Genomic DNA, 21,277 nt, shown 5'->3' with positions numbered 1-21,277 from the left:
TTTTCCACCTCAGACTTTAGGATTTCATCTTAGTTCACCTTAGACACACTCCAGGAAAGCAGCAGTGTACAATGGAAAAAGGTTTAGGCACAGAATTTGTCCAACTGAAACGTAATGTGTGTCACATAGGTAATTTCAAATTTTCTAGGAGCCACATTAAAAAAGGAAAAAGAAGCAGGTGAAATTAATTATAATAATATATTTTATTTGACTGAACATATCCAAAATATTAACATTTTAACAAGCAGCAGTAGCCACACTTCAAGTGCTCAATAGCCACATATGCCTACTATATCAGGCAATAGAGATTTAGAGTCAAATGGACCTGAATTCAAATTCTAGCTCTGCCAATTACTTGCTATCTACCTGCCAAATCTCAGGTTCATCACATTAAAAATAACTATGTCCACAAGATTTCGTGTATACAGAAGTAGCAATATAATGTTGTACATATGAAACATATAATGTTATAAACCAGTTACCTAAATAAACAATAAATTAAAAAATAAATATGTCTACCACCCACAAAAATAAAATAACAACTATCTCCAGATACTGTTATGAGAATTAAAATGGCATACACAAAGCACTTAATGCAAGGCCTGACATACAGGGGTGCTCATTAAATGAGAATTCCCTCACCCTAACCTTCTACTCTAAAACTGAATGCTGGCTCAATATAGAATAATCTGTGCCCTAGCCTTAGTTCCTTCCCTTCTACCCCTACTACAAACTATAGCCTTTTCCCCCACCTTCACAGCTCTACCTCCTGGCTTCCTAGCATCTATAAACTTCACTGTGTGGACTTCTAGAAGCCATGGAACCTCTTAGTCATGACCTAAGTATGAGGTCCTAAGAAATGAAGAGACCTGTGCCTGAAAACTTCCTTCTCCTCTGACCCTGTCTCACCATCTCCCCAACACTTGCCCCTGCTGCAGCTTCCCCGGCAACTGCCATCAACAGCAATGCTGCCTCACCACAGACAGACTGACCCTCCAACACTGAAAAGGATCATTCTATAAAATAACTGGCCAGACCCTCCAAAAGTGTCAAGGTCAAAAAAGATAAAGAGTGACCAAGGAACTGTCACAGATTAAAAGAGACTAGAGAGACACGAAAAATAAAAATGAAATATAGGATTCTGGGTAGGATCTTGGTATAGAAAGAGGACATTAGTGGGAAAACCAGTGAAATTCAAACAAGGTCTGTAGACTAGATATTATATATATATATAAAATTGGTATTATACCAATGTCAACTTCCTGGTCTCCATAATTGTCCTGTGGTTGTGTATAATGTTAAAATTGGGGGGATATAAGATGAGTAAGGTCTGAGGAGCTAATGTGATGATAGTTAATAACACTGTATTATATAACTGAACTTGGCTAAGAGAGTAAATGTTCTCCATGTCCCTCCCTCCCTCTCTCTCTCTCTCTCTCTCTCTCTCTCTCTCTCTCTCTCTCTCCCCCCTCACTCACACACATACACACACACACACACACACACACACACACACACACACAAACACACACAGTAAATACGTGATTGACGTGTTAATTAACTTGATGGGGGGAATTCTTTCACAATGTATACATATATCAATTCATCCCAGTGTACACTTTAAATATATTACAATTTTGTCAATTTTACCTTAATAAAACAGAAAAAAAAATTAGGGGTATATGGGAACTCTCTATACTATTTTGACAACCTTTCTTTAAGTCATTTCAAAGTGAAAAGTTACAACACTTTTAAATGTGATTATTTGAAACTTTATTATGAAGGAACCTCTGTCTCAATGGATGGTAATTGATATATCATTATAAAATAGTGCTACTTATGCTAAGTCTATGGCAGTAAGGCCATCACACAGGTTAAAGAAAAGTCGATTCCAAGGTATAGAAAATCCACCTTAATCACCACTATTAGTCTGCAAATCCACTAAGAGAGTATGATGTCACCTTACACTCTAAGACTGAGGACTTGATGACAGCAAATAATGTTTCGTGCGACCAGTAACGTTATCAAACAAGGACACCGTTTGATTTAACATTACAGAATAATGTGCTTAAACAGTAGCCCCACTGCTACCAACAGAAAGAAAGTGACAGGAAAAGGAAGAGATGCAAAGAAGCGTATTCCAATATGCACACTTCCCCCACCCAGACCTTCCTTGTTTTAGGAAACGGCCTTGGTCAATAAGCTCTGAATGAAATTTCTTACAATAGAAGTCTGCTCTGCTACATCCTGTGTTCCTGTAACATGAATTAGCTCATAGGCAACTGGTGAGAAAGAATAGAGAAAGTGGGCTTCCCTGGTGATGCAGTGGTTGAGGGTCCGCCTGCCGATGCAGGGGACACGGTCTCCGTGCCCCGGTTTGGGAGGATCCCACGTGCCGCGGAGAGGCTGGGCCCATGGGCCATGGCCGCTGAGCCTGCGTGTCCGGAGCCTGTGCTCCGCGGCGGGCGAGGCCACAGCAGTGAGAGGCCCGCGCGTAACGCAAAAAAATAAATAAATAAAAAAGAATGGAGAAAGAAGTTTCAGTATGAAGCAGAAGCTGCACTGGTTCACATCTGATTTTCTTCCCAGATCATTAATGTTTTGCCTCGTTAATAATAACAGCTGAAGGCTAAGTACACTAAAGGCAGCAGGCTAAGAAGGAATCAGTACTATACATTCAACTTTTCTCCTAGAAGTGCCTAAAGCAAGGTTAACCAGGATCTTTGTTTTCAAAAAAAAAAAAATAAAGTTATAAATGAATAAATAAAACAAAGTAACACAAAACAATGAGCTGAGCATACATCTCTGGGATCAGGACATTTTGCACAAAGCTTGCAATCTTTCCTCTACTTGCAACTTCTGATAATAATGCCCCTGGCCCTTGTAAATATAGATAACCTCAGCCCTTCCTTATATAGTCTTCCATCAAGCTACCTTAACCTTTTTTGTTTTAAGTAAAATCCGACATTTACTGCAGTGTTTATGTATTAGAAAGTTCATATGTCTTTTAAATGGTGCTATTGGAATTGTTGTTATTTTCATTAGTGCTCTGGTTACAAACATGCATAAGCCCTAGTAACTTAAGTATGAATTTATGAACTACATTTTCCAGAAATGTATATATAATATTATCGTAGAAATGCTGCATTTCCACGTATTCTGAATACATAAAATGCTGTCCGAGGATAATTTAAAATATAAACTGTCAAACTACCTTGTTTCCAAAGATTACTTATATATCAATAAAATGTCTTATTAATACCAATATTATATTTTATATTTAGCCATAAATTCAAAATTTAGTCATGCATTTCCATATTAGTCACACATTTCTTACATAGATAGGATATTCTAATGTAAGGACGTGTCTAGAAAGCATTTTTGTTCATAATTTAAAGTGTCTTTTACTATATTACATCATGCTAAAGACGATTTTAGTATAAGACTTTTGGTTCATAAAAAGAAAGCAACAATTACTGCTTAATGATTATTTGTTATTAAATAACATGATACCAATCACTAAGCATTCTTATATGTAAATAGCTCCTGCTAGCAACAAGCATTATGAAAGAAAATTTGTGTTATTTGTACATGACAGAGATATATAGCACAATTAACTCATTAAAAATACAGTTCAACCGAAGTAGATACAATTCAGTATATCAACCTCACTTTGAATACACTATTTATGAAATTAATTTATATAATAAATATCAATTACTTTAATATTTACATAAATGAATAGTGTTCTCTTTTTTACATAGTCTATGACATGCTAGGGTACTTGTTATGGACCCATGCAACCCTGAATTTTAAGGAGCCTTTTTTTTTTCCCAACTACCTATTCAAATTCACTTGGTTAGAGATAGTCATTATGTTTCTCATAGAAAAAAGTTACTGCACAATTGTCTGCTTATAGTGTGACCTCTTTCACTTGGGTGGGTATCCTCTCCACCACTAAGCGAGGATGTAACCTTGTCAAACCAAAGGCAAAAGAATAATGAGTGCACGACAGGCTAACCCAGCATGGAAAGTTTGTTAAGGAGGTTGCAGAAACAGTTCCCTGAATGACAAAATAAATGTATACGCCAAAGAATAGGTTAATATTAAAGAAAGCACTCAAGAGCATGAGAAGCATTTAATTCCCATCCTTGGATGGCTGCCATACAAAACTTCACTCAAATTTATTTCATTAGTTACTGACCAGATTTACTTAATATGTTTTCAAATCTTGCTAGAACAGGTTTGACTGAGACACATTTAGAAAATATCTATTTCCACAAAGTACTAGCCAAAGGTTAAGTATGAACTAGTAGATAACGTTTTGCTTTTACCAATTATAAATTATCACCCAACAAAAAACAATCATTCCAATTCAAGAATCAGAACTATAAGTTGGAAGTCTTCACCAAACAGGAGGATTTTACTATCATTAAAACAAGTAACAATAATTGCTACATTAATTGCCACCCCAAAGCACTACCTGGCATAACAGGGAATCATATTAAAACATTTTTATAAGTAGCTGAAACCAGCAGAAATTAGGCAAGTTCTGTTGCAGTCTTCTCAATGTAAATTTACTTTTAAAATAAACAAACAAATCTCAAGCATGTACTAGGACTATCATTGTGTCAGTTATGTACATTTTGACATTCCTTTTCTACACTATGATTAGAATGAAATTTTTGTTCCGGACCAGTCTTAATACTTTAACAGAGAAACAGTGCCACCTTTTGGTCCCAAACAAAAGCCTCCAGTCTACTAGTCTGCCAAACTTGCTTTTTTCAGTTAAATTATCAATATATATAAAGGCCACTGAATTTCATGTCACAATTATCATCGTCTAGAAATATTTTGTAGCTACACAGCTAATAAACACCATGAGAGTAACTTAAGAGTTGCTTCCAAAATGTGGAATTTCAAAATTACCCAAATACCAAGTTCATGTACTCTAGATCATCAATATAATAATCTCTAATCAACATTTCATTAAACACGTTCTGCCAAATCCAGGTATATCAGTCAACTGATACATTTTAAGTATAAAAGAAAAATCCTTTCTTATAGCATTGTTATATTTCAAAATTGATTTTGAAAAATGTATTATATCAATATTTTAAATGGACCTATTAATTTAATAATTGATAATATGGTATAAACAGTGAATTACTAGTTAAATCAGATAATTATAAATAATCTTATATATGAATAAAGTATGTTTCTCATTTACTTACACTAATGACACAATGTCACCACGTTGTACTTCAAAATTCCTCACTTTCCAGTGGTTCAAAAGCACCACATCAGATGACTGACTCCCCCCAGGATTCAAAGAAGGCTAAAAAATAAGATGAAAGAGACACATCTATCATTTGTATTTTTCATTCTTCATGGTTCCTTGCACTTCATAGCTGTAGTGCAGTGCAATAAAACATTTCTAATATGGTAGCTTTCAACAAATTGCTGTTCTAAAATAACTGCAAATGTTGAGTTTTCAAAACGGCTCATTGGGATTCTTCACAGAGAACCAGGAAAAAAAATACATTACCAATACTTATTTGAAAAGAAAACGTGCTAGATATTCAAATCTTTACTAAACTCCAACAAAGAGCATGGAAACCTGTAAGAAGAATTAAAAGGAAAAAGTGAATCAAACCTCCCAACAAAATATTCGGATAGGATCTAATTCCACAGTTAAGTACACATTATCATTCCATCTGGAGAAAAGAAGAAATAATCTCAAATCAACCAAGAAAACACCCATATGAAGAGTAAAGGGACCAGAAGAAACGAGTGATGGGATAATCTTGGAAAATATGGGAATTTGCCAATTTGACCTCTCTTTTCTCCAGAGAGCATGCAACAAGGGTCCTGGCTCCAGTTTAAGCCTAATAAGTAACCTTCACCTTAGAATTCAGACAAGTCTAGATGTGCCTAAGGATTGATGAGGCAAAAACTGAGAAACATTTTGTGTAAGAATTCATCTGAAGGTCAGGAATCATCTAGGCATAAAAAACTGACTGAGGAGCCATAAAGCCAACATACCTGTCACCTGAACAGGGGTGCAGAAAAAGCCAATGGATATCAAGTCTGAAACCTGATGGTGGACAAAAGAATGAGAAAAAGTAGGAGAGCTTTTTCACCATTGACCCTCCAGGGTCTCTGAGAACATCATAGGGGAAACAGCAATTTCTGCGGTGGTGGGAAAGGTACCAAACCACAGCTGAGGCACTGCACCTTCACAGATGGCAGCAAGAGGAGACACAGCCACAGCAACCAGGGCAGGAGCAAGGAAAACAGTGCATGCCAGACAACAGCCCGTCCCTGAAGCAGTAGTGACATACTCTTTTTTAAAGATTCCTGGTATTACTTATAGGTTCTACAAAGCAGATGTGGGCAAAGTTGTAGAAATTTTGCATGGGGGCTATTATCATGATCTAATTTTTGACTCCCCAGATTTTTTGTGGGCAAAAAATATTGGTTATCCTTGGGGGTCTCAAACCCTTCTACAGCTTCTGCAACTCCTTTATGCGATAATGCCTAAACATCTCTAACGTTAGTTTTGAATTCCCTGCTAATCATCACTTGACTATCTGACATAAAATTCAACATGATTAAATGGAATTTGTCATCATTTCCTACCAAAACAATTTTCTTCCTTATTTTCTTACATCCTACTTACCATTTTCCCAGTCAACCAACTTAAAATCTTAATTTTCTTTTTACTTCATATCCAACCAGTCATCAAGCTAAAGGGATTTTCTTTTCATAATATCTTTCACTTATGGCCCATCTTGTCTCCTCTCTACCATCATATTTCAAGCACTAGTCATCATATAACTTCATGCACCTATACTAGTCAGTCTCTCACCTCCAACTCAAAAGTGCATGATTCTATTTCTTTATAACTATAAAATCTTAAGTTACTTAACTTCATTATACTCCAATTTTCTTACTAGTAAAATGGTGATATTTAGTAACTATTCTCTAATTAATAATTAAATAATAATAATAGCCAATACTTGCCGAGTACTTACCATGTGGAAGACATTGTTCTAAGGGCTTTACAAACATTAACTTATTCAGTGAGATCATGCATTTAAAGTGCTTAGAATAGTTCTTAGCCATAGTTAAGCTCTCAATAACTTCTATTATTGATATTACTAAATCACAACTTTAATTAGAGGTAGTTTTGTACCCTTCCCCCAGGTTCCTCCTCTGGCTCTATCCCAAATAAGGAACAGAGCTGATATGGCAGGATAAACCCAAGGGGCTTTGTTGGGCCATGGTGCTAGGGTATGGAGCTTTTGCCATCACACAGTAGGGTTAAGCTAAAAGTCACGCTTCCACAGGGGTTTATTCTTTCTCATCCATATTTCTCATTCATATTCTCTATTTCTTCCTCTCCCTCTCTATCTTTGAGTTCTGTATCTTGCAAGTCCTTTCCCCTTATTTCTTTGAATTTCTCTTCCTACATAATTGATGTGGCAAAGGTGGCCTAGGGGGAGACCACCTGCACATAAAGAGAAAATCTCCTTTCCATTACACTTGCACTGGGTCCATTTCTTTTCCTTGCCATCAGAGTAGTGAAGAACAAAAGTGATTTAATTATTTCCAACTGCTCTCCCTTAGTGTCTTTTATTGTTTTTCAAAAGTTTGTGATTACACCTCTTAATAAGAAAGACATTTTACACTTTACCCAATACACATGCACGAATACACACATCTGAACAAAATGCCACAAAATAATAATTACCTTTACTTCATACACCCTGATATCTTCTTTCTCTCTTAATCCATGTTTTTAAAATTCTGTCTACAGCTAACCATATTAATTTCCCATCCACTATTATTGATTTGCAACCTACAAATAAGTTGTAACCCACAGTGCTAACATCATAGCTTTAGATGATTCTCCTTTAACCATTATCCTATGAAGGCTGCTTTCTTCTGGAATTCTACCATCAGTTCTTTCATCTCTGCTTTATATTATTTCCTTAGAAAAGATATCAATATTCTCAGTTGCAAATACCACCCATATACCTATGACTGTTAAAAGTGAAGTCCCAAATCACTTCCTCCTCTTTACTCAATACATAGCGCTGCATACTACACTTCACATACTGTGATGTCAGTTTTATTTACCTGTCTCCACATCTAAACAGGAAGCATTTTATCCATTATTGTGACCCCTAGTTAAATTTATACCCTACCCCCCAACTGCATTTCTGAAATTCTAGAACATAATTCTAATTGGTTGCTGGGCATCAAATTTGATCAAGCCATTCCCTTACTTAAAATCCTTCACTAGCTTCCTGACACTACCAACATGACTGTCTTCAACATAAAAATCAAGAGACATATGATCTGCAGGACCCTACCAATCCCCACTTACACAGTTCCTACAAGTTACACTAAACCCCAAGCAGTGCTCTCTATACACAGGTTAGTTCCTCATGCTCCCAAGGCATCATCTAAGCAAAATTCCTGCCTGAAATGTTTCCCCCTCTTTCCCTCTTCCCACAATCTGTTTAACTCATACTTCAAAACAACAATTGAGGGCCCCTCCCCGTCGCCACGTTGTTCCCTCGGTGCTGGACGGGAGTAACTGCAGGCGGACCCGGGCAGTGCCGCCGACGCCTCCTGCCCGCCTCCTGCCCGCCGGGTCCTCGACCCTCTCTCTTTCCTCACTGCACCCAGACGGGCTGGCCCGGAGCTCCCGGGCTTCCTCCGGGCCGCGAGAAACTCCCTGCGCTCCTATGATGAGCCTGGCCCAGTGGCGAACGGCTTTTCCTGCGGTCCGTGTCCAAGTGGATCTTCCTTTCAGCCCTAGACAAAATGATGATATTTGAACTGAACAATTAAGGGTTCTGAAATCATAGATCTTGAGATTAAAAATGGCAGGAAAATCATTGCTTTTTAAAGTAATTCACCTTGGAGACGGTGGAGTTGGGAAGAGTTCTCTAACGAACAGATACGTGTCTAATAAGTTGGATACCCAGCTCTTCCATACAGTAGGTGTAGAATTTTTAAATAAAGATTTGGAGGTGGATGGACATTTTGTTACCATACAGATTTGGGACACGGCCAGTCAAGAGTGATTCAGAAGACTGAGGACGCCATTTTACCGAAGTTCTGACTGTTGCCTGCTTACTTTTAGCGGCGATGATTCTCAAAGCTTCCAGAACTTGAGCAACTGGAAGAACAAGTTCATATATTATGTGGCTGTGAAAAAGCCCAAAAGCTTTCCTTTTGTGATTTTGGGTAACAAGGTTGACATCAGCGAGTGGCAGGTGTCTGCAGAGGAAGCTCAAGCCTGGTGCAGGGACAACAGCGACCATCCTTACTTTGAAACAAGTGCAAAAGATGCCACGAATGTCACAGCAGCCTTTGAGGAAGCAGTTCGAAGAGTGCTTGCTACTGAGGATAAGTCAGATCACTTGATTCAGACAGACACAATTAGTCTGCACCGAAAGCCCAAGCTCATCTTGCTGTTGAAGTTAGAGAGGTTGCCCGTGCAATCTACCCAGTTCACACACTTGCACAGATAAGCGCAGGATGGAGACGAGAATTAGTGTTTGCAGCGATGGATCATGTACTCATAAAATTAAACTAAACATATTACTGCCTTGTTAGTGGGTGGGAGAAGGGACACATCCACTCACAGGAGACTCTATTTACTCAGTAATGGCACCTTACATTTATAAATTGTAATGGTTGTCAAACAACGTTTAATTTAAATATGTATGTTACAGAGCCAATAAATGAGATGACCAAGACTTTATAATTAAAACAAAACACTTGAGTATTCTAGAAGTTACTGTTTTTTCCCTGGGAAAATGGAGAACTACTTTTTCTATGTGTATATTTTTATGTAATTAGCATTCTGTTCCTGGTCCAGGGAAAACATGTCCTAAAGCAATAATGTTAGATATTAAAGATTAAAATCCAGAAAAAAGAAAACAACTTGAATTCCATGAGGCAACCTCAGAGGAATTCTTTCCTATCACTCCTTATCTCTTTTTCCCATTCCCATCTTCAGTCTCCATTAGGTAATCAAAACGCCCAAGTTCCCCATCAAAACCTGGGACTGCTGCTCTCATAGCAGTTTTAAGCACATATTATAATTATTGGATTGTCTCTCTCTCCGAGAGTCTATAAAAGCATTTTGAGAATAGATTATTTCTTATGTCTGTGTTCTTGATACATGGGCAAGTAAGGATGTCAATAAATTTTAGTGGAAAAAAAATTTTTTTAATCAATTAATGAAATTTCCAAAGACTCCCCAAATCAACATGCCCAAAACAGAGACCATATTCCATCCTAGCCGCAAAATATACTTCTATACTCTCCTCCTTAGTTAACAGTATCACGACTCACCTTATCCCCCATACTAGAAAACTCTTGAGTCCTTCTCAACTTCTCTCTCCAAGTCACCTATCACCAGACTTTCCCTCTTCCCAGAATGACTTTTCCCTACTTGGAAAAATTCTGTTTATCTTTCAAAGCCCAGCTCAGATGATGGTGACTTCTCTGTGAAGCCTTAAAACAAAACACAGCAAAACTTGAAGTTCCCTTGCAGAAATTAGGAAATTACATCCTGGTGCTCCATGGTTAGAGACAGAATAATCCCTATAGACTCAAATCTTGACGTGACACTTGCATTCATCTTTCCCTTACAGAATCAATCATCTACCAACTTTTCTAATGTTAATTGTTAGAACCAAAAGGTAATGCACTGTAAACAAAAGATTTATGTAGGGGAAAAATAACCCAGAAGGAAGCACATCTAATTTCAAGCAGTAAAATAGAATCATTAGTCAACACCTGGAAGACCTTGTTTGATTTTTACAAAGGAAACAAGTTTTCTTTTACCTTTCCTCTCCTCTACAAGGCTAAATTAATCATTTCCCCACCTGTGCTCCCTTAGCAATTTAGGTAAACTTCAGAGATAGCTCTTAAAACCTTATTACAGGTATCTGCCTAGTCATATGACTCTTTCACTGTAAGTTTCTCAATTGCAGGAACCATATTTTATTCATTTTTGTATGCCCAATCCCAGAACAGTGGCTGGAAAATAGTATTTCTACATTTTGAAGTTTAAAAGATTAAAGGTGTTTGAAAGCATATTTAACTAAGATGTTTCCCAAGCAATGTACCTTATCTAAACAATGTATACATCTCTTGGACTTCCCTGGTGTCACAGTGGTTAAGAATTCTGCCGGCAGGGCTTCCCTGGTGGCTCAGTGGTTGAGAATCCGCCTGCCGATGCAGGGGACACGGGTTTGTGCCCGGGTCAGGGAAGATCCCACATGCCGCGGAGCGGCTGGGCCCATGAGCCATGACCACTGAGCCTGCACGTCCGGAGCCTGTGCTCCGCAAAAAGAATCTGCCTGCCAATGCAGGGAACATTCGAGCCCTGGTCTGAGAAGATCCCACATACCGCAGAGCAACTAAGCCCGTGCGCCACAACTACTGAGCCTGCACTCTAGAGCCCATGCTCCGCAAGAAAAAGAAGCCACTGCGATGAGAAGCCCGCACACCGCAATGAAGAGTAGCCCCTGCTCACCTCAACTAGAGAAAGCCCATGTGCAGCAACAAAGACCCAACGCAGCCAAAAATTAATTAATTATTTTTTTCTAAAAAAAAAAAAAAATGTATATATCTTCCAAGAAAATATACTCTGGATGAGTAAGTTCAGCAAGAAATTTTTTGTGTTGCATCAAGTAGGTAATTTAAGCATTAGGAATAAAGTTGGACAGTGCTTTATTAGTATACATAATAAGATAATGCTAATCAAAACAGAATAAAATTTTTTCTTTACAATTCATTTATAAATGTAAATAACACTTATGAATATGAATAACACTTTTCATAAAGAGAAACTTTCTGTAATTGGGAAACTGTTCCTATAGCACTATAAAAACCATAGTTGTTTGTACTTCAATTAAAATTGTTTTAAAAAATAAATACTTTACTTCCTGAGTTTTCTAAAACAACTTTTCAGAAGAAAAATAATGCACTAACTTCAAAATGAAAATTTTATATAAGAAATGAAGAGAACTTCCTTTGGATGATGCAATTTTAGAAAAATTAGTAAACCATGTTATTTCTTGGAAATTTTACATCTTGTTTTTCCCTGTGGTAAGGGCAGTTTGCTTCAGACAGAGCAAGCAATCTTTTCAAACCAAAGAAGGTATACACATGAAATCTAAATTAAAAGTCATAAACTTTGGGAACCCAATGTAACCAAAGAATCCATATTTTCTTGTCATGTTGTTAATATTTTAAATCCTAGATTCCCAGAGATTACATCAAAATTATAACCAACTGAAAATAACAATGTTTTTTGAAGTAAGAAACCTCAGAGAATATTTAATCTAGGAGTTTCTTTTTTTGTTTTAATTGAAGTATAGTTGATTTACAATGTTGTGTTTAGTTTCTGGTATATGGCAAAGTGAGTCAGTTATATATTTTTTTCAGATTATTTTCCATATATATAAAACTGAATGTATTTTTACTGAATATAGTTCCCTGTGCTATCCAGTAGGACCTTATTGTTTATCTATTTTGCATGTAGTAGTTTGTATCTGCTAATCCCGAACTCCCTAATTTATCCCTCCCCGCACCTTCCCCTTTGGTAACCATAAGTTTGTTTTCTGTCTGTGAGTCTGTTTCTGTTTTGTATATAAGTTCATTTGTATCATATTTTAGAGTGCACATATGTGATATTATATGATATTTGTCTTTCTCTTTCTGACTTACTTCACTTAGTATGATAATCTCTAGGTCCATCCATGTTGCTGCAAATGACGTTAGTTCATTCTTTTGTTATGGCTGAGTAATATTTCTTTGCGTGTGTGTGTGCGCACATGCACACACGCGCGTGTGTGTGTGTGTGTGTGTGTGTGTATATCTCACATCTTCTTTATCCATTCATCTGTTGATGGACATTTAGGTTGCTTCCATGTCTTGGCTATTGTAAATAGTGCTACTATAAACATTGGGGTGCATGTGTCTTTTCGAATTAGAGTTTTCTCCAAATATTTGCCCAGCAGTGGGAGTGCTGGATCATACAGCAACTCTATTTTTAGTTTTTTAAGGAACCTCCATACTGTTTTCCATGGTGGCTGTACCAATTTACATTCACACCAACAAGGTAGGAGGGTTCCCTTTCCTCCACAACCTGTCCAATCTAGGAGTTTCTACCTGTATCTCAAAATGTGTGACTGTGTCAGATGTTCCTGCTTGCAGTCAAGTAGATTTCCAGCAGCAAGGGGGAAAACACTGCTTAGTCATTGGGATTACCAACAAAGAAGAAAATAAACCCAAAAGCAGCTCTGCCCTTCTTTACTGCAGTGATTTACATTCTCACACAATCAATTCCTTAGCATCTACTGTGGAGCACTAGGATTAAAAATCAAACAACTTAGTAAGTCTTTTGGACTTGTACACACTGTTGTATTTAAAATAGATAACCAACAAGGACCTACTACATAGCACAGGGAACGTTGTTCAATGTTCTGTGATAACCTAAATGGGAAAAGAATTTGAAAAAGAATAGACACATGTATATGTATAACTGAAAAAAAGAAAGAAAAGGAAAAAAAAAATCAAACAACTTAGATAAGTCTTTTGGATAGCCCTTGCTCTAAAGACAGAAAACTATGTTCAAAACTGGGCTCCACTTGCTTACTAGCCAGATTACCTGAAACAAACTATTTAATGTTTCTAAACCTGATTTCCATATCTATAAAGTGGGTATTGCAGTACCACTTACCTCATAGGGTTCTCATATGAGAATTAAATCAGCGGATCCAGGAAACATTCTTAATAGTGCATGATAACAGACAACAAATAAGATGATAATGATGACTACAGCAACAATAAGACAAAGGGAAACAAAATCAAGTACAACATCCTTTCCATACGATTCAAGATAAGATGATTAAGCCTTTGCTTATTGCCCTGAATGTTTTTTCTTTTAAAAACTGGCATACGTCTTTTTATTGCTCTTCACTTTATTGTGCTTCACAGATATTTTGTTTTTACAAATTGAAGGTTTGTGTCAACCCTGCATCAAGGGTCTATCAGCTCTATTTTTCCAACAGTATATACTCACTTCGTGTCTCTGTGTCACATTTTGGTAATCCTATCAATATTTCAAATTTTTCATTTATGATACTTGTTATGGTGATCTGTGGTCAGTAATCTTTGATGTTATTATCATAATTGTTTTTGGGGCACCACAAACTGTGTCCATACAAAACAGCAAATTTAATCGATAAATGTTGTGTGTGTTCTGACTGCTCCACCGACTGGTCATTCCCCCCACTCTGGCTTTCCCATTCCCTGAGACACAACAATATTGAAATTAGGCCAGTCAATACCCCTACAATAAGTGTTCAAGTGAAAGGAAGAGTTATACATATCTCACTTTAAATCAGAAGTTAGAAATTAAAACCATGAAACTCAGATTGGGACTTGAACCCATGCACCAGGACTTGAACCCATGCACCAGGACTTGAACCCAGCCAAAACCCAGACTGGGACTTGAACCCACATTCTTTTTTTTTTTTTTTTTTTTTAACATCTTTATTGGAGTATAATTGTTTTACAATAGTGTGTTAGTTTTTCCTTTACAACAAACTGAATCAGTTATACATATACATATGTTCCCATATCTCTTCCCTCTTGCATCACCCTCTCTCCCACCCTCCCTATTCCACCCCTCTAGGTGGTCACAAAGCACAGAGGTGATCTCCCTGTGCTATGCAGCAGCTTCCCACTAGCTATCTAATTTACAAACCCACATTCTTTTAACTGAGATCACACACCTCGTCTCAGGACTTACTGAAGCTCAGGTTCTTGATGTCTCATGGCAGAAACAATTCAGTGAGAGACAAAGTGATAGATAAGAAGTGGATTTATTTAGAGAGAAACACACTCCATAGACAGAGTGTAGGCCATCACAGAAGGTGAGAGAGGCACCAGGGTATGGGGTTGTCAGTTTTTATAGGGGCAGGTAATTTCATAGGCTAATGAGTGGGAGAAGTATTCCAGTTATTTTGGGGAAGGGGCAGAGATTTCCAGGATTGGGCCACTGCACACTTTTTGATCTTTGGCCGTCAGCCTCAGAACTGTTATGGAGCTAGTGGGTGTGTCATTTAGCATATGCTAATGTATTACAATGAGCATATAATGAGATTCAAAGTCCACTGGGAGTCAAATCTTCCACCATCTGGACCTATTTGGTTCTAATCAGTTTATGTCGTGTGCTCGGGCTATATCATTCTTTTAAAGGTTGTGCCCTGCCCCTTTTCCTCCTGTTTCAAAATGATTAAGCTTAGTGACTAAAGGATGTGGAAAGCCAAGAAAAGCTGGAAAGCTAGGACTCTTAGGCCAGTTAGCCAGATTGTGACTGCAAAGGAAAAGTTACTGACAGAAAGTAAAAGTGCTACTCTAGTGAACACACAGATGATAAGAAAGTGAAACAGCCTTATTGCTGATGTGGAGAAAGTTTTAGTGGTCTAGAGAGATCAAACCAGCCACAACATTCCCTTCAGCCAAAGCCAAATCCAGAGCAAGGTCCTAACTCTCTTCAATTCTGTGAAGGCTGAGAGAGGTGAAGAAGCTGCAGAAGAAAAGTTTGAAGCTAGCAGAGGTTTGTTCATGAAGTTTAAGGAAGGAAGCCATCTTCATAACATCAAAGTGCAAAGTGAAGCAGCAAGTGCTGATGTAGAAGCTGCACAAATTACCTAGAAGATCTAACTAAGATAATTTATGAAGGTGGCTACACTAAACAACAGATTTTCAATGTAGATGAAACACCCTTATACTAGAAGATGCCATCCAAAACTTTCATAGCTAGAGAGAAGTCGATGCCTGGCTTCAAAACTTCAAAGGACAGGGTGAGTCTCTTGTTAGGGGCTAATGCAGCCGGTAACTTTAAGCTGAAGCCAGTGCTCAATTACCATTCTGAAAATCATAGGGCCTTTAAGAATTATGCTAAATCTACTCTGCCTGTGCTCTGTAAATGGAACAACAAAGTCTGAATGACAGCACATCTCTTTACAACATGGTTTACTGAATATTTTAAGGTCTGTGGAGACCTACTGCTCAGAAAAAATATTCCTTTCAAAATATTACTGCTTATTGACAATGCATTTGGTCATTGAAGAACTCTGATGGATGTACAACAAGACTAATGTTGTTTTCACGCCTGCTAACACAACATCCATTCTGCAGCCCATGGATCAAGGAGGAATTTCAACTTTCAAGTCTTATTATTTAAGAAATAAATTTTGTAAGGCTATAGCTGCCATAGTTAGTGATTTCTCTGATGAATCAGGGCAAAGTAAATTGAAAACCTTCTGGAAAGGATGCACCATTCTAGATGTCATTAAAAACATTCATAATTCATGGGAAGAGGTCAAAATACCAACAGTAACAGGAGTTTGGGAGAAGTTGATTCCAACCCTCACAGATTGACTTTGAGGGGTATAAGACCTCAGTGGAGGAAGTAATTGCAGATGTGGTAGAAATAGCAAGAGAACTAGAATTAGAAGTAGAGCCTGAAGATGTAACTGAATTGCACAATTTCATGATAACACTAAAGGATGAGGAGTTCCCTCTTACTGAGCAAAGAAAGTGGTTTCTTGAGATGGAATCTACTCCTAGTGAAGATGATGTGAAGATTGCTGAAATGACAACAAAGCACTCAGAATATTATATAAACTTAGCCGATAAAGCAGTGGCAGGGTTTGAGAAGACTGACTTCAATTTTTTGAAAGAAGTTCTACTGCTATCAAATAGTAGTGCAGGCTACAGAGATATTTGTGAAAGGAAGAGTCAACTGATGCAGCAAACTTCATTTTTGTCTCATTTTAAGAAATTGCTACACAGGACATGGGTTCGAGCCCTGGTCTGGGAAGATCCCACGTGCCACGGAGCAACTAAGCCCGTGCACCACATCCACTGACCCTGCGCTCTAGAGCCCACGTGCCTAGAGCCCGTGCTCTGCAACAAGAGAAGACACCGCAATGAGAAGCCAGTGCACCACCGCAATGAGAAGCCCGTGCACCACAACCAAGAGTAGCCTCCACTTGCTTCAACTAGAGAAAGCCCACACGCAGCAACGAAGACCCAATGCAGCCAAAAATAAATAAATAAAATAAATTTATTTTAAAAAAGAATTTTTTTATAAAAAAAATTCTTGGTGCATTGTCATTTCAGCTAAGCAAATAAAATAAATTTATTTTTAAAAACTGTTACCTATATACCACAAATGTTGCCATGTTATATTTTCATTTTTGTTCTATTCAAAATATTTTCTGATTTCTTTTGATAGTTCTCTTTGACCTGTGGATTATTAAGAAGTACCTGTTTAATTTCCAAGTGCTTGGAGATTTACCTGTTATCTTTTTATCACTGACTCCTGGTTTAATTCCATAATGGTCTGAGAACATACTTTGTGTGATTCCAGTTCTTTTAAATGTAATATTTGTTTTATATGGGTGAGTATTCTGTGCAGACTTGGAAAAATGTTTATTCAATTGTTGAGTTTAGTGTTCTCTAAATTGTATGTAGTTTGTTGATGGTGTTATGCAGTTCTTCTATGTCCTTGCTGATTCTTTTGTCTACTATTTCTACAATTGATAAAGAAACATACATGGTGTGGAAAAAAAAAAGAAATTGCTAGAGCCACCCCAACTTTCAGCAACCATGACCCTGATAAATGAGCAGCAACAACAATGAGGCACAACCCTACACCAGCAAAAAGATTACGACTCACTAAAAGCTCAAAAGCTGGTTAGCAATTTTTAGCAATAAAGTATTGTTTAATTAAGATATGTTCATTGTTATTTTTTAGACATAATGCTATTACACTTAATAGACTACAGAATAATGTAAACATACTTTTATATGCACTGGGAAATGAACAAACAAAAAAAATCATGTGACTTGCTTTATTGTGCTACTGACTTTCTTTCGGTGGTCTGGAACCAAACTTGCAATACCTCTGAGGTACGCCTGAACTAAACTGGAAGTCCTCAGGCTGAAATTTTTACCACCATCACCCCCTGACTACTAAATTCTTGGTGCATTGTTTCATTTCAGCTAAGCAAATAAAGTAAGCATACTTCTATTTTGGATCTCAATTGTTCTTTCTGCCTCTAGGAATTAATCCAGAAAAAATTTCAATGTGCGTAACTATTGAAAAGTATCTTCTAGAAAAACATGATGCCTGGGCTTCCCTGGTGGCACAGTGGTTAAGAATACGCCTGCCAATGCAGGGGACACGGGTTCGAGCCCTGGTCCGGGAAGATTCCACAGGCCACGGATCAACTAAGCCCATGCGCCACAACTACTGAGCCTGCACTCTGGAGCCCACAAGCCACAACTGCTGAAGCCCATGCACCTAGAGCCCGTGCTCCACAACAAGTGAAGCCACGGCAACGAGAAGCCTGTGCACCACAACGAAGAGTAGCCCTTGCTCGCCACAACTAGAGAAAGCCTGTGTGCAGCAATGAACATCCAGTGCAGCGAAAAATAAACAAATTTTTAAAAAAAAATATGCCCATTATGTTTGTAAGTTTCATTTTTTAAAACATACATACAAAAAAAAATACATACATACATATATAAATAAAGGTATGCAGTAAAAAAAAATCTTAAATTAGCTCTGGTTGATGAGATTATAATTTTCTTTTCTTTTTTTTGGAAAAAATTTAAGTTACATTAAAAAGAGGTTATATGCTTTCCTCTGACCTAAGTACTATATCATTCACTCTAAGAAAGACAATATAAGTCAGCAGATTTCAACAGATGTTAATAAATTATGTTAAACCTTGAAATGGCAGATATCAAACCTGCTTTTGAAACAAATATAACACAGGAGTGGAGCTTTAACGTTCTCTCTGATCAATCTGACGGATTTTTATTTCTCCTACAAACGAATATTATTGTCAAGGTATCCTAAATTCTCAGCTTGTGTCTAAGTTCAAATCATATGACAGTTTGGGGGAAATATATGTCTTGATTTAGGAAAATATAACCCCCCTAGAGAATTAAACAGAGACATGATAGATTTCTCACCTTGTAAGATTTAGCCACAGCCAAATAATAAATGGTATTATTATGCTTTCGATTTTTTCTATAAATTTCTTATTCATTTATTCTCTCATTCACTTTTTAATTAAAACAAAAGAAGTTCACAGCCATTATTCACTACCTATAGTCTACCAATAAAGCCTGGCTTTAACCTCACTTCTTTGGGAGCAGTACTGTCTACCTTTTCAGACCTATAACGAGCACTACCCGCCCTGACTATACACAATCTAAAATGTTTAAATAGTATTTTGTGCTTTTCAATAAGATAGTCCCCAGTGGCAGCCACAGGAACCAACAGCAGCCCCCAGACTTCTTTTGAAGAACCATTATTTTAGAGAACTGATTGGTGGGGTGAGGTGCAGCAGAGCGGGACTATTAAAGTAAGAGAAGAAACTGAAATAATACTTCATTGTAAACTTTCCAACATTGTAGCACTAGCCAGCAAGCAATGAGGCACACTTAAAATAAGTATATTCTGATTACAGAACAATTATTATTATTAGATACCATACTTTTGAAAACACATGCATAAAATTGTGTAAAATGTCATGTTCCTTCTCTTGCTATTCAGGTGTCTTACTGTTTGCACGGCTTCTAGAGTTCTCAGACTTGTCTTACAGGGTGTGCATAATAAAATGGACTATGCTGTACCCAAGTCTGCATGAAGCTTTAAGTTGGAAGTGGAGCATTCTTCCCAGGTGAAGTGTACTTATTACCCATAGCCCTGAATACTTGACCCCCTACAATGACCATCCATCTAATTCAAAAGTTATTCAAACTTTTGACCTCAGGGCTCTTAACCTGGCAAGGGGATTAAAACCTAGACTCACACATACATACTCAGTTACACTTGAGTGCTAAAAGGAAGAAATTCATATCATAAAGCATCTAAGGAAATGTATACTTATTAAGTCCTAGTTACATGTGACACTTGATTAATAAGCTTAGAATAATGGGCTCCTCACACTTGCTCCAGCTTCCAGAGGCTCCCACAGGAGCATACGGCAATACCAGCAAGTCCCCATTAGAAACCTCCCTACTTCACAGAGTCACTTTAGAGCTCTGGCCTAGACTAGTCACTCCACCTTGACCAGATAATCGGCAGCCTCTCTCTGCTCACACGTGTAGACTTTGGACAGGTTTCACATGAGCTGGAACAGAGATATATTTTTATATGCCCAACTTAAAAGACAACAAAGGATGCCTTTGTTAAGGAAGTGAAGTTATAAAAATTAATTCACACTTTCTTTTACTCACTCATTCCTTCATTGTTGAAAAACTCCTGAATTCCAATTCTGCTAGGCATTGTGCTAGGCAATGGGATTCCTCACCCTTGAAAATCCAAATATGATTCGAATCACATTTTAGTCAGAGATTTAAGAGCCTTTTAAAAAATATTCACTTTAAATTGAGGTGAATATTTTCTCATCCTTTTGATACTTCTGCATGAAATTTTATTCACTGAAAAATAATTTGTATTTTTGTAGATACTAAATTTCTTAACTTTTTTAAAAAGCAAGCCTTTAAAGCTATATTAATAAAATTTTTAAATGGACATGTACCATTTTAATTTAACTTGGAAGAATAGTGAGTTGCTAATTTTTCATTCTTTAGATTGTATTTTCTATGTATATATAGGGACACATCAAAGTTTTACAGGCACTCTCATATATTGCTTGTACAAATAAAAATCTTTACAAACTATCTGAAAGGTAATTTGCCAAAACGTATCTAAAGTCCTTAAAGTGGTCTTATCCTTAGGTCTGGAAATGTCATATTTAGAAAGCTATCCTAAGGAAATAATCAAAAATATGTACAAGGTGCTCATCATATATTATTTATGATAGGTGAATAACTGAGCCAACCTAAATACCAATAATAGAAAACTGATTAAAATAGTAATGGTTAAACCATATGATATATGGATACCAGAAGCCATTAAAAATCACATTGCAGAGAAATATTTAAGGATATTTGGATATGTTTGGGAAAATAAATTAGGTGAAAATGTGATAAATGGAAAAAATCAAATTGGTGTGATCCAGCTTAGAAAGGGAAGGGAGGAAGGGAGAGAAGCAGGGAGGGAAGGAGGAAGGAAAACTGCAGAAAGGTATGAGAAGAACTTATAATGGTTTAGAAATGCAAACTTTTAGTCAAAAGTCTG

At 37.2% G+C, this 21,277-nt stretch overlaps 1 protein-coding gene and 1 pseudogene across 3 annotated transcripts in view; one reads left to right on the top strand and one right to left on the bottom strand.

The window, feature by feature from the left end:
- Positions 1-21,277, bottom strand: part of IMMP2L (inner mitochondrial membrane peptidase subunit 2) — a 915,024-nt gene that overhangs the window by 824,665 nt on the left and 69,082 nt on the right. For all 3 annotated transcript variants that reach the window (XM_067042322.1, XM_067042324.1, XM_067042323.1), the window contains exon 4: positions 5,235-5,338. In XM_067042322.1, coding sequence (XP_066898423.1) covers positions 5,235-5,338 — 104 coding nt within the window. The remainder of the gene's footprint in view (positions 1-5,234; positions 5,339-21,277) is intronic.
- LOC131762198 (ras-related protein Rab-9A-like) lies at positions 8,898-9,498 on the top strand (annotated as a pseudogene).

Source organism: Kogia breviceps, chromosome 9 (assembly GCF_026419965.1).
Source record: "Kogia breviceps isolate mKogBre1 chromosome 9, mKogBre1 haplotype 1, whole genome shotgun sequence".
NCBI lineage: Eukaryota > Metazoa > Chordata > Mammalia > Artiodactyla > Physeteridae > Kogia > Kogia breviceps.
Note: the sequence above shows the minus strand (reverse complement) of the source record. Positions and strands in the feature narration are given on the sequence as shown.